This window comes from Anopheles gambiae, chromosome 2, assembly GCF_943734735.2.
Source record: "Anopheles gambiae chromosome 2, idAnoGambNW_F1_1, whole genome shotgun sequence".
Taxonomy (NCBI): domain Eukaryota; kingdom Metazoa; phylum Arthropoda; class Insecta; order Diptera; family Culicidae; genus Anopheles; species Anopheles gambiae.
Genome location: NC_064601.1, coordinates 76,364,744 through 76,378,554, shown reverse-complemented (window position 1 = coordinate 76,378,554; position 13,811 = coordinate 76,364,744). Strand labels below are relative to the sequence as shown.

The 13,811-nt window shown below is 47.8% G+C and overlaps 1 protein-coding gene across 2 annotated transcripts in view; it reads right to left on the bottom strand.

Moving 5' to 3' along the window:
* Positions 1-13,811, bottom strand: part of LOC1275836 (homeobox protein araucan) — a 104,292-nt gene that overhangs the window by 48,356 nt on the left and 42,125 nt on the right. For both annotated transcript variants that reach the window (XM_061642636.1, XM_061642637.1), the window contains exon 2: positions 5,071-5,505. In XM_061642636.1, the coding sequence (XP_061498620.1) occupies positions 5,071-5,505 (435 nt within the window). The remainder of the gene's footprint in view (positions 1-5,070; positions 5,506-13,811) is intronic.

The window sequence follows — 13,811 nt, the reverse complement described above, 5'->3', positions numbered from 1 at the left end:
ATTTTAATTCCTTAATTTTCCTCTCATTAAAGCCATTTGCCTCGCGTATGAATGTGTGGCGCACCATCGTCTTGCTTCAAGCAACGTGGTACGTGCGCAAATGGATATGGTAAATCGTAAAACCATGCAACGGCCCTGCACCTTCTCTCTCTCTCTCTCTCTCTCTCTCTCTCTCTCTCTCTCTCTCTCTCCATCTCTCTCTTTCTCGCTCTTTCTCTCTTTGTGCGTCGTTGGTGGGTGTTAAAAATGGGTTTGCGCTTCAACCGCACCGATAGCTGCGGTCGAATTGGTAGATTAGATCGCGAATCAATGGATTCCGCAACTTGCGAGGCTTGCGCAAAGTGGAATGTATTTTCACGCAGAGGGCTAGAGGAGAGCGCTCGTAAGAGTGTGCGCAATAAAAATTAAAATTAAATCACGCTCCATCGTACACCCTGCGCTAGTGGTCGTTCGTGATGCTAAGTGTTGGATGATTATTTACTGGAAAACTGCTTTGATTTTTCGTTGTTGCTTGAAATGCTTAACATTACCAGACTTTAACATCGGAATAAATATCCCTTTTGGTAAACACCATTACCCTCCGTCCCATGCATGATGGATCGTTAGTAGTGAAAGACGGCACGTAAATAAAATACCCTTGTCGAGAGTGATGTTTGTGTCAAATCGTATTTCATTCGCTATTTTATAAGCTTAGAATCGAACCAAGCACCTGGAATCGAATTGGAAGCGCATCAAAGGAAGCCTCCACCAGCGCCCGATCCCGGAACCAAGCGTTTCAAACTCTTTCGCATCGATTGATTTCCGCTGTTCGCTGTCAAGATATGTCAAGCACTCTTCAGGAGGCATCCTGGCACGGTGGAGTGCACTACCACTCCAACCACCGTTTCCTATCGCGAGCGGTTCAACTGACGTACACGTTACCGTATGACGATCGCTGACGGGCGTCTGTAACGATAGCGTAGATAACGCTGCGTTTCAAGTTAAGCCGAAACGAACCCCCGAAAAAATAAAAAAATAAACGAACACACTGCTGTCACGAACAATATTGAATGGTTGCAATCGAGATCCAATCGAGCAGACGGCAAAAGGGGCAGAACTTTTTGTCGATAACCGATTGGAACCTAAAACATTCAAGATATACAGGTGCGGGGGGGGGGGGGGGGGGGGAGCACCACGAGCATTCGGTAAATCAAAGTAAATGCAAACCGGGTCATAATTGATTGCTTTTTTCTGTAGCGCTTCCGGTGCCGTTGATCACGTTGGCAACGGACACTGGAAGACCTAGACCATTAGTTAACCACCTTACCTTTCCTCTACGTTTGGCTTATTAGTAATACACAAGCAACATCATGCTGGAAATAGTACTTCTACGCACTTGTGCTAAGCTTGCTTGCTAGCTTATATCATTCATTACTGACACAATTTCCTCATGGAGCCATGTAGAACGGGGCACAACTATTTGTTGCAGTGAAGGACCTCCAATCGGCGGTGACACATTAGAACGCAAAAAGGTGTTTATCGTCACGGCGACATACGCAGAAGGGGGGATAGGAAATGGGTTCCACTTCAATCCAGGAAATAAAGGCACGCCATCATGCCAACAACCGATAACAATCTTTGTTCAACGTTTCAGCACAAAACGATATTCGTGTTTCGGCATAATTATGAACGTCGATAATCAGTGCGTTCGTCTTGATGGCATTTCACTCGATGGGCAAAGGTGGAAGCCTGGCCACACACTCACGCGAAAGGAACTGTTTCCTGTCGTGTGTTTTTTAGCTCCAAATGAGGTTGACGCGGAGAAAGACCTCCAAAATAACTAACAGCACTCTTATCGAAGACTTTGCGTCAACACCGCTAAGTAGGTTCCTTTGTGGGTGATTTGATTCATCCCTCAACGTTTTGGAAAAGGGTGACATAATTAGTTAATAGCTTATCTGCTGACAAACGCGTCCCTTTTGTGTGGTATGCTACGCCACACTTTCACACACCCGTAGTGCTGTTGATTGTTAGTGTAAAAATCAATTCCAGGCCCAATTTCAAGCCATAGCCAACGATAAACCATCGAAACGCTTTTCTCCGGTGTCAGTTACCGACACCGTATGTCACGATTGGAATAATGATATCGAATGCACGCAGCAGGAGGACCCTTCCCCCAGGGGTGTTCCTTAAGCACCCTCGGCAAAGTGTACGCACTTCTCGTACGTACTTGATGGTCACAATTATTTGCTTCATTTGTTGGGCCTTTCGTTCGAGCAAATGCTTTAGAAACGGCTGCACCTTCTAACATGAAACGGAGTGGTGGTGCAAGACAGCAACACACACATCTAAATTCGGCATTAAACTCATTAAACTGCGCCGTGTTGGAATGTCAGGAGACAAATTTGTTTCACCAACTGACACAAGTGCACCAAAAGTGGACAAAAAGGCCAACCTCTCTTCCCCCACAATGTTTTACAACCCTCCCCCCAAATAAGACATCGTAAGCTGTTTGGAAATCGCCTCAAAACTCTGCTAGGCTGTTGCGCTAATGCGATAATGGTTTGTTAAATCAGTTCAGTCTGACAGCATCGATTTGTGCGACTTTGTTGGGTTGCTTTCCCAGACGAGAGACCCACGGTCACCGCCACGGTCAGTTTAAGCGATTCAAGTGATCGTTTTCTGTTCTTCACTTACGCGCGAAGCCTTCACGCGCCCCTCTAATGCATCACGTTCCACGGATTGTTAATCCCGGGGCCCCGGGAATCTTTTCCCCCACTCGAGATCGAGCAACTTGAAACTCATGGTGGCTCGTGGAGGGTCCATGTGCTGCATTCCGAAGCATTCCAGCGATATTATTCGGTATGAAATTGAACACCAATAATCTACTTAGTTTGAAAAAGTTTTCCCGTTCGCCCCACGACCCAAGTCTTTCGCCCGCGTGCGACCGAAAGGAATGTGTGAGAACGTGTCCTATCCGTAGATAATGTGGCAGCAAGTGGCAACACCATGCCAGACGGACGGCCGGAGGATAGAGCGGCTTACAACGTGTCTCCCTAGAGAAGGATTCAAGTGTGTCCAGCGACTGGACGAAGCAAAACCGTCATTAGTGTTTGGTGCGACTATCGTTCTTGCTTTCTAGACTGAACCCAGCATAACTACATACACACACACATATATTCGTGCAGCAGAACTCACGAACACGAACGTCTGACCGCCGGACACCGAGCGAAAGCCACGGCCATTTGGGTAATTTCGTATTTATAGCGAAAGGGGTTTAATTTACATCTTGTTATACATTTATTTTAAGTACACGGGGCCGGCAAACGACGACTGCACAGGCCAACCAAACCCACGTTGGCGGGGCAGGAAGGCGATGGGTGGTCTTGGGGAGCACTACTATTATGCTTGTGCTTTGCGTTTGCAGTTTACTCTGCAGCAAGACGCAAAGGACCGAGAACAAAACGGAGGTTAAAAAATGCATTCACGTCCCGCAGGACTCCCAAACACGGAGCTAGAGGAAAGGGTTTGCATTCCACAGATCCTGCCAAGCGAACGATAACGAAACCCGGGGCCCGGGATAGCAGGTGACGAAATCGGAAGGGCTGATGGCTGGCGAGACTAGCGGCTGCACATCCGTCTGCACCTCGGAACACTACCGGTGCTAAGTGTTTGGTCAGTGTCTCGCCATTTCCCTCCAGTAGCAAAACGAACGATGCCGCATGCGCATTCACAAACATACACATACCACCGCATACAACCGCATGTAAGGTACATCGTGAATTTGTGGAATCCTTTTACGAAGTGCAGTACAACATTTTGCAAATGCACTGCCACACTGCTTCCGCATTACATGGGTAATCCTTTATACTAAGTCGGTGTTTCAAGCTTTTGCTTTGTAATTGTAGAACGTTCCAATTGCGTATAGTTATTTTATTAAACAGAGTGGAAATACACTTGCTGGTTAATGTCTTATAAAAGGTAATATTTAAGTTATTTTATTGTAGGTTCAACACCATTTGCAATCGTTATAGGATGTAAAAATGTTTTTTTTTTTAATCAAACTTAAACAGTTTAACTTAAATTGTATGCAACCGAAATGTTAATCCAATCAAATTAAGTGATTTTACTCATACACAAATTATATGAACAAAAACAAGATCTCTTTAAAGGTTTCTTTAGCGTTAGAGAGCAGTAATTCCTATTGGAGGTTTCAGTGTCCTAGATACGCTTCCTCACCAAGAAGTTCTGCAACAATCTTTTGCAATAGCCTTGCGGATGTTTCACTTTCATTGTAGCGCTGTTGTGTTGTTTTTTTCTCTTTTTTCTACACTCCACCTCCACGTCATAAGAACTCAAAGGATAATCTGCGTCTGCCATAAACATGCAGTATTTTTGTTACATTTTCGCACTCACTTACTTCCACATTTCAGCATTATCTTTCCGCCATTCCTTCGCCCCGGCAGCGAGAATCCAATCGGGCCGGCAGCCCGCATTCTATTTGCCGACGGTTTTGTTGTACGAGAAAGAGCAAAAGAAGCGGGGTGGTCACGCGTTGGAGAATTTTTCAACCCCAAGGAGATACAACGACAACCGACCGTGGTGCGTACGCAACCAGAACGAAAGGACCCATGAAAAACCGGCAAATAATCGAGTGAGTGGTTTCGTGACGGGAATGCGAAATTCTGGCCTCATTAAGTGGCCCCCGAGCTCGCTTGGGCGAACAATGTTGCCAGAACCAGTCGCAGCAGTTGATGTGGCGTTGTTGGGTTAGGCTTTTTACAAAGATTTAGGAAAAGTTTCCGACTAAGAAATCGTTTTAAGAATTTTAAGTTTTGATAAGGCGGAAGCGAACCTTTTCGGGGTGATAGGCTTTTGAAGAGAGTTTTACATTTTGATTGGATTTTCAACATGAATCAAGGGAAAGAACCCCTTTTTTCAATCTTAACCAAGAAGATTAATATTGAAAGAGTTATATTATTATTTATCCGTCAAAATTATTGACTGAAAAGATTCTTCTGAAGCTGGAATATTAATTAAAAATCGCTATTGGCTTCATACTAAAATCATACACAAAAAAAAAACACTTACCAGCGGGGAGTAGAAGGCGGAACTGTCCACACCGATGCTCGGATAGGGGTTCTGCTCCGTCGAAGGGTAAGGCGTCCCGTACACACCGACACTTCCGGTGGGAATGCGCGAGTACCCGGACAGCGCTAACCGGGCGGAGTCGTACTGACACGAGCAAACCGTCTGTCCGGACACGGGATCGGTCATGATCGGGCGGCCATTCTCACAGCAGGATGTCGTGGGTCCACCACCACCGCCGCCGCCGCCGCCTCCGCCACCACCACCGCCACCACCTAGGGAGGCATTGTTTTGCGAGGTTTGCGAGACGGCCCCGGGACTGAGGGCACCGGACGGAGCCCCCGTGGCCGAACCACCGGGACTGAGCGAGGGAGCGTTCGTGGCGGAGATCGGTGACTGGGAGCTTGCGGTTGTCGTCTGTCCTCCGCTAACGAGCAGCTGCAGGCGTGGAACGAGAAAAAAACAAACAAACACATTCATCAAACACTCAAAACCGCACTCGAGCCCAGTGAGCTTCCACCCTGCATGCTTGCGAAACCACGAACTTGGTTTACGGTTTAATTAAATTATTATGACCCTCGTTTTGACGTCCCACGTCTGCTGCGCACCATTGTTGCGTTGAAATCGCTCCAACCAATCGATCGATTGATCGATCGCGATGTAACCCCATGGTCCGACGATCGATCCATCATTTCGCACTCGCTCATCCGTAATAATCTTTCCACGGAGTGTTAATATGCCTTGAAATATTGTCCCTATTCTCAGCCACTTCGACACCCCGAAATTTGTGAGCGTCCAGAATGGCCGAAGACTAATAAGGTGGGAAACGAGAGGCAGTCGCTGTCAAACCGCTAAGGGAGCCGGGCGATGGCAGCCCGATAGGCAACCGCAACTGGCAGAGCAGCGCGACGGGAACAGATCTCGACCGTTCCGGTTTTTCGTTTTTCTTCCCATTCTTCGACGGGGAGCAAAATCACAAAAAAATACAAACAAATTCGGACCACGTCCAAGACACTCTGGCTCCGGGTGAAGATACTCCGCTTGATTGGGGCAAAAACAAATGAACTCAAACTGAAAAAAACCAAACACACACACACATTAGTCTGACAACCACAAAAACGCGCAACAGGCTTAAATAAATAATGAATCTAATGGCCGGTCTTTCTCGTTGCGTTGCGGTTAAGGTTTGATCTGAAACAAAAGAGGCAACCCATCGGAACCGCTTCCTCGGTATAGGGGCGAAAGACAGGAGTGGAAAATCAAACAAACGATCCCAAAAGGTGGCGGAAAAGAAGAAAGCAAACCACTTCTTTCTGGGTCTTCCCACTGCCAACGTTTTGACACTTGTGCACACGTTCCCGGGGACGACGCTTCCCTAGCTGCTGGGTGGTTTTAATAAGTTAATGTGGATTCGGACGCGCACGAAAAGGGCGTGGAATCGGCACTGGGAGCTTCGTACATCCCGTCCCGTGACCCCCGAAACCCACACTGGCAGGCCTAATTCATTATTTATCGTGCTATCGTACACGGCAGGCCGGCGGTTCCGACCAAAGGGAAGTCCCAACCAAACCAACCAGCCAAAAAAATTAAACAAAAAGCGGAAACCGGAATCGGACATAAAAAACAAACATATTAGCCATCCTGTGTGCGGGAATTAGATTAGCTTCGTTTGCTTATCCCCCCGGAACGAGCTAAAACTAAACTTCGAGGTGATAATAAACGATGCAACGGGAATGATAGTGTCGCGCGAAGGTCAAGATAAACGGGAGAGAAAAGGCTGCTTCCAACCGTACAGTGTGTGGGCGAGCAGGAATGTTCGGTGTGGTTTTGGGGCAGAATATGGAAATAATATCGAAGCCGTCGAAGTGGCAACGCCGAACCCATCAAAACACCGCGCCACAAGCAAGAACCTCAGGTCTTCTAAGCACCACCGAGGTCCGGGATGTGTCAACCAGGGGGTATGAAGGCGCAAAGCACAGCGACAGTTACTCTTCCTGCACAGAAACATCGGACCGACGAAGAGACACGGTTGAAGAAAACGAAAAAAAAACTCCGCCTTGTGTCCCAAATGGCGTTCAATCGCGTCTCGAGGGAGTCTGGCATTGGGAGGACAACCAGGGAATCTGAGGATACGGAAAAAGAAGCAAAAAAAAAACAAGAAGAAAAATAACCTGCCCTGTCTTCTTCTGTACTTGGTACGAGCACAATCTCTGGGCTCAACAATAATGACGGAGGCCACACAGTCATCCTCGAGACCCGGGCTTCAATGAAACGGGAAGGGGGGAGGAATAGAAGAAAAAATCGCCCCATTTGAAGCGCCCGTTTAACCCGTTCACCGGCTTTGCCCATCACCGAAAGTGGCCGAAGACGTTTCAATGAAAGCGGCCGGCGAGGGTGCAGCGTGAGGGTGCTGAGGCGAGGGTAGAAACTCACGTCGAAAATAATCAAACGACGCGTCGCACCGTCGCACGTCGCGCTCTACAAACGTATCAAATTACTCGATGATAGAATGGCATAGTCAATTTGATTTTAATATTTGTCATATAATATGTTAATTTACAGTTAAACGCGAGTTAAAGGTTTTCTCCTTCTTTCGTTTGGTTCGTTGCGGTGCGTTAGTTTGTGTGTCTGTGTCCTGTCCTGTCCCCTTTGGGGGTACGGTTTCAATGGGCGCAAGTGTCGGCGAGTGTTTGTCGACTAGATTTTGGGGTGGTTGTTTTATGCGCTTTTCACAACCATTTCCATCTCCATCGCTTCTCTTTTGCCGCGATTCTGCCCGTTGTTCTCGGCACGATGCGTCAAATGTGACGGCTGCCATCAGAGTGCCTGTGAAATGGTTGTGCGAACAGCAAATGCAAAAATTACGCCCACAGCAAATGCGACTGATTCACTTGCTGAACGAGCTTTAGAACAAAGCATCACAAAGCAACAACAACACACAGGTAGAAAAGAAGTCTGCGATAAAAATCAATATCCCCATCCCGACAACGAAAAGGTTTCGGAAATGTCGATCAGAAAATTTAATCTTATTTAAAATGACCAGACAAAATGAAGCGACAGGCATAAATCTTGCCTCCCAAAACACCGAATAAGCAAGTGCGTGCAACGGTCGGTGCGACAAAAATGGCCACCGGAGGCCGGGTCCGGGCTGGGTTGCGGATTTGGGCCGAGTGAAGCAATCAATTTGTCTTCTTCGTACCGTACGTTCCTGGTGCCAAAACATTTGGACAACCTTGACGCAAAGAATGATTTCCGCTCGTTGTTCCTGTGCCGGTGCGGTGCGTGTCTGGAACTCTTTTTCCCACCCCTGTCCAGGTAAGCCCAAGACCCTGCAATACACCATCTTCTTTGCCTTGGTAATAAGCTCTACAGCCGGCGCCTTGGTAAGATGAGATTGGATAATTGTGATACCGAGATGGATTAAATGGCGTAAGCGTTGGGGTGAAACGGCGTTCATCTCGGGACGTACTCCACACATCACTCGTCGTCAACGTTGTCGTCGTCGTTATTGCCGTTTGGAGCTGGTTCTCGATGCACACAGTGTGCTCCAGCCGTCTGTCAGCCAAAAAAGACAGCAACGCCGGAAGTAGTGTGAGACGATTTTGGCAACCCATTTTGCTCGGCCAGGCACACCGGGAGCTCTGTGCAATGTGGCCTGCATGTACGAAGCAAGCGAAAAGGCTGAAAAATACTATACCGAAACACTGCAACCGTCAGGCTGGGCCAACAACACCGGGAAGAAAAGGGTCGGATTAAGGTAGGATAAAGTTTTGCCTATACGATTCTGCTTCCGTAAATCTCCGCCCATCGAAGGATCTGGGGCTGCCTCTGGGAAGGATTTTGTCTAGACAAATTTAGCAATCTTGACGACGGTGGGACGACGGCAAGCGACGGTTGACGGTGCTTCGGGAACGATCGCTTCGGCGGATGGGCGGGAGGATGCATTAGGGGGCGCAAGTGCTCGGAAGCGAACCCATCATCCCTCGGCGTTGAACAGCCTCGGCTCTACGGGTTCAACTCGGGGTAATTAATCCCGCAACCGACACGCTGGGGAAACATTGAAATACACTTAGCCGGGGCCCACATTCCTCCGTGCCTAGGTCTGTTGCGCAACGGAGACCCTCGCAAAGACGGTACAGTAAGTGCCGGTACTGAGACTAAATACGCATGACTTCTTGCTAGCAAAAGCAACGGAATTAAACCTTCTAGAGTTGTATTTGCGTAGCGTTATCGGTTGGAGGTAATACATCTCGTGCCGGGAGCAGCAACTTGCTTCGTGCTTTGAAATGTTTGCAACAAACAACGAGCGTGCGTTTCGAATTAGGTACAATTTTATTAAGATGTTGCCAAAATTACCAGCACCAGAACATTCCAAACAAACCACATAATAACGACGCCCTGTGCACGTATATGGAGTTGCTTGCACCAAAGAAGGGCACAATAATATTTCTCTTTTCACACGTTGCGAAACGAATTGATAAGCGATAGCATTTATCGTGCCTTTTCTTAAGGGGTCCCCATACTTTACAAACACTCTTACTCTCTTCCTCGCCCTCAACCTGGGGTAATCAGCCGAGCTCGAACTGGTCGCGAAAACTCTGCACTCACTTTGCACTCTCGGTTTTAAGGGCACACAGCAACACAATTGGCTCACAATCGAGTTTGCCTCAATTAACGCATGCCATGGTTGTTAGGGTGACTAGGGGGTAACTTGACGCGCGAAAAAAAAGTACGCGTTTGCCCGATTTGCTGCCCGATAACTTTTCCTCCACGCGTGTGCGCGCATGTTTTCACGCGGATCGCCGATACGCGACTTCATTTTCGATCGCTGTAGTACCGATGGCCAGCGAGGTCGGTTAAGTTGTAAGTTGTGTTGCCATTAGTTCTACATAGTTGCCACTCGATAAGAACGCCAAACGACTTCGGAAAGCCCGATTGCTTTGCTGCCAATAGCAATTCGCCTCGCAGCACGGTAACGCATTAAAGTGGCGTTCATATTGCTCCGAATGTTGCACCCCTCCCAGCTCGAAACGGCTCGTTGTCAATTGTACCCAACCACCACGGTACGGCACCGTGGTAGTAAAATTCTTCAACACGAGTGCCCAATACGTTCGCGGGCCAGCGAAAATGCTAATCAATTCACCGGGACGCCCCACGCCCGAACAGAATGTAGCAAATTCACAGGGGCGCAACCGAAACAATTAGCTGAATATAGATAATTAGAATTAAGCGCAAACGAAGATTCCGCCTGGCGAACGAAAGAATCGCTGGGAACTGCTCTCGTGAACTGGTAAGGAGAGGGGACGAGTGGCACTGCTTATGCCAGCCCCGATCCAGGCGGTCGTTTTGTATCTGCCATGACACACTGGTGGAAGTCATTTATTCTACCATTTTCCTTCCAGCTCAAAAGATTGCTTTTCTATTTGTATTTCACACCCGCACCTCCAACAACCCCGCCAAGAAATGTCCTTGTGGACACGGTGTCGGTGCTTTTTTGTGCACAAGTTTTTTTCTTCTTTTCTTGGCACGAGCCTGCGCCTTAAATTGCGCAGTTGATCGCAGTCGCTTTAATGATGTCTTAAACAGAATTAATTTTGTGATTTATCTTCATTCCCGTCCCGCCTTCCAACGCAACGTGCACAGGTTTTTGCGTAGATGTTTCTACCGAAGAAAATCATGTTTTTTGATGGTTGGTTGGAATTAACAATGGGCCCAGCAAAAACCAACAAACACCAAACGACACACCACGGCGCTGCGCGTTTTTATTCCATAATTTTTATTCCTAGCAGGGGAAATGGGAAGCATTTTGCTTTAATTTGTACGACCGCAATCAAGATAGGCTTTAAGGATGTTCAATACTTTAAGCCGCACAGATACGCAGTGTACGGCGGCGAGAACGCACTGTTTGTTTGTTCATATAATTTACGTACCATATGGTTGAAAACTTAATCGCAACTATTCTCATTGTGCTGCTTTCTCCTTTCATTAGCCGTCCTGTGGCTGACCATCATACCGTGGCTATGTTTCACCATCATAACCCTCATTGTTCCGCAAACGTCATAAACACGAGTTTAACGAGTCACAACCCTTATGTGTTTGTGTGTGTGCGCGCACTACCAACCACCGAATACCCTCGGCCAGGTCCGGTAAGTATCCAATTTTAGTTATGATTTATTGCCCACAACCGGAGCAGCCCACAAATCACTGGACGCTCGTGCTCGCACGGTCGGTTTTTACCGGGGAGTTGCCGGACGGGGTCTGACTCACATACGCCATCGGGCCTTTCGGGGAGGCCCAGCTGAAACTGGACGGTAACATTGAAGAACTATTTAGTGCCTTTTAATGGTACCGATCCCCCATCATCATTATCATTTAAAGCAACAACATGGAAAAAGATAGACACAGATAGTCCATTCGGTCGGTCGGTGGACCGTGTGAGCCCGATTTGCCTCGTAAAGTGGTTTATTGTTCTATGGAGTGATGGTAGCAAATGGCACCATTACTATCGTGTGCCGCCTTTTCTTCTGGCCCCGGGTCGGACGCGGTGGAACTAAGCAGATGACAGTTTATTGACAACTCTTTTCAGCGTTCCATTATCTAGTCCAGTGGCGTTACTGTTTGCTTTGTTTTTGCTGTGCGACCCCCTAAGACAGAGCCATGTTGAGTCGTTGTACAAATCATCACATCAAATTATGCCATGAGAGCCACTAGTTAATGAAGCTAATTATTGCGAGTGGTTATGCTCAGGGAGCTGCTCGTTCAGAACGATGTATAAGCTCCATTTACCAGCGCATGAACCAGCGCCTTTAAAAAAGCTTCAGCGTCATCTAATCAATTTCTGTTGGGATGAGTTTAAACATAATTTAACCCCCACATTCGGGTCGAAATCGATCGATTATCACTCCTGATTGTAATGCATTTTGTTTTACCGGAAAATCATCATATTTATAGGTGCACAACATTTGCATAAACACTTTTTTCTTCTCCCCGTGATTGTTTCAACCGAGCGGCCGCTTCAGGACAATGGAATCCTCTCGCCGGGGCCAGCAACAGGAATGGTGAACATGCAAACTAAAAAGGACAACTACAAAAAAACATCATCCAAAACCAATCAAAGCGGATCAAAATGAACGTTTATTAAAGAATGCAAATAACACCAATCGAGTGGCCGCCCGTTCACGGGCTCTGGGACTAAATGAAGGTAGCATAAGCATAATAACAATGATGAAACACACCAGTAATAGCCGTGGATAATATGGAACGGGTCCGTCGCTCACCCAAAACCCGTTTGCGCGGCCACAGCATACAATGCGATGCGCCAACGCATCATGGATGCTGCTAGAAGGGGGAGAGCAGGTAACCTCCTTAATAAGGGCTTCCGATTTTCAATTCGAGTAGCCTAAACGCATTCATCGCCGGGATGAAGTGGGCCCGGGAATGATAGTAATTTTTACGCGACTTCAAGCTCACCTTACCCGTGTGCATACGCATGACGATATAAAGTGTGAAATCATTGCAGCATAATGCATAATGGGGGTTTCTTTGCTCGCCAAAAATAATAGCAATAATAATAATGATAAAATAAAATGTTTACGAATCGATAATGCACTATCATCAGCAGAGATGCTTTTCCATCCCGGGGACCTGGGACGGAGGAGCATTGTTTTATTTTATTTATGCTTCGTGCTGCTGCCACTACCGAACGCCATAATGTATGCACAAACGAACGTTTGGGGGCGCTACCGGCAGCGAATGTGTAATGCGTGCAAAATTTTAACCGGATCGATACGTTTTTCCTTTTAAAACCCCCACTGCTCTAGGCAACATGGCGACGGCGAGTCACTTAGTCCCCTCCCCTCACATCCTCATCCTCAAACTTTAAGCAAAGGACGCTTTTCTCTGCCCTTGCCTTTATCGTGCTCGGTTGTTCCGAGATCGATATTTTTACCTTTTAAATCGTTCGTTGCGCACCCGAACCGAGGGAGCAATGAAATCCCCCAAAACATTCCCCGCCAAACCCAGGATGCCATGGAAAGGACGACCACGATGGAAGGCAGGGACGCCCGTAGGGCCCAAGGGGTCGACCGTTGCCAACCGATGGAAGGTGGATGTGGTTCAGGAAACTCTTATCACTACAACGTATCTGCACCGTATGCGACGAGTGCGTTATATCTTCCGTTTACGCTCCACCAGCTCCCAGCGTGTCCGGGACGTGTCCGGGGCCGTTTTCAGAGCGCAACGCACACTGCAACCTGTTCTGGCCACATCTTGCCACACTTGCCTGCTCGCTCGCATGCATTATTTTCGCTCCTTCTCTCACATCCCGCCGCCGCCGTCGCCGAGTCCTAAGGTATGAAGCGCCTGTGCTAAGGATCTAAAGGATCGATGTAGTGTTTTTGTTGCGTACTCCATCGCTTGCGGGCATCATCCTGAGAATGTGGCTACCGCATGATGCGTATCGCGGGCGCATACATCCCTTGCTGCAGAATTACGCCACCGAGGGCAGTGGAGATCGAAACCGCCTCATCGTCAGCATAGATGGATGGATGGATTGCAGGCGATACCGGACTGTAATATGGGTTTGTTTTTACCCAACCTGCCAACCGATGCGCTCCACGATTTTGGTCCCGTTTGTGTGATCCGTCTCCGATGGGGCGAAAGCGTGACGAAATATTACCGCCGGGCTTGCTTGCAATCCCCTTGACTGGCACCGGAAAATAACGCACTTGTAATACAACAGACAA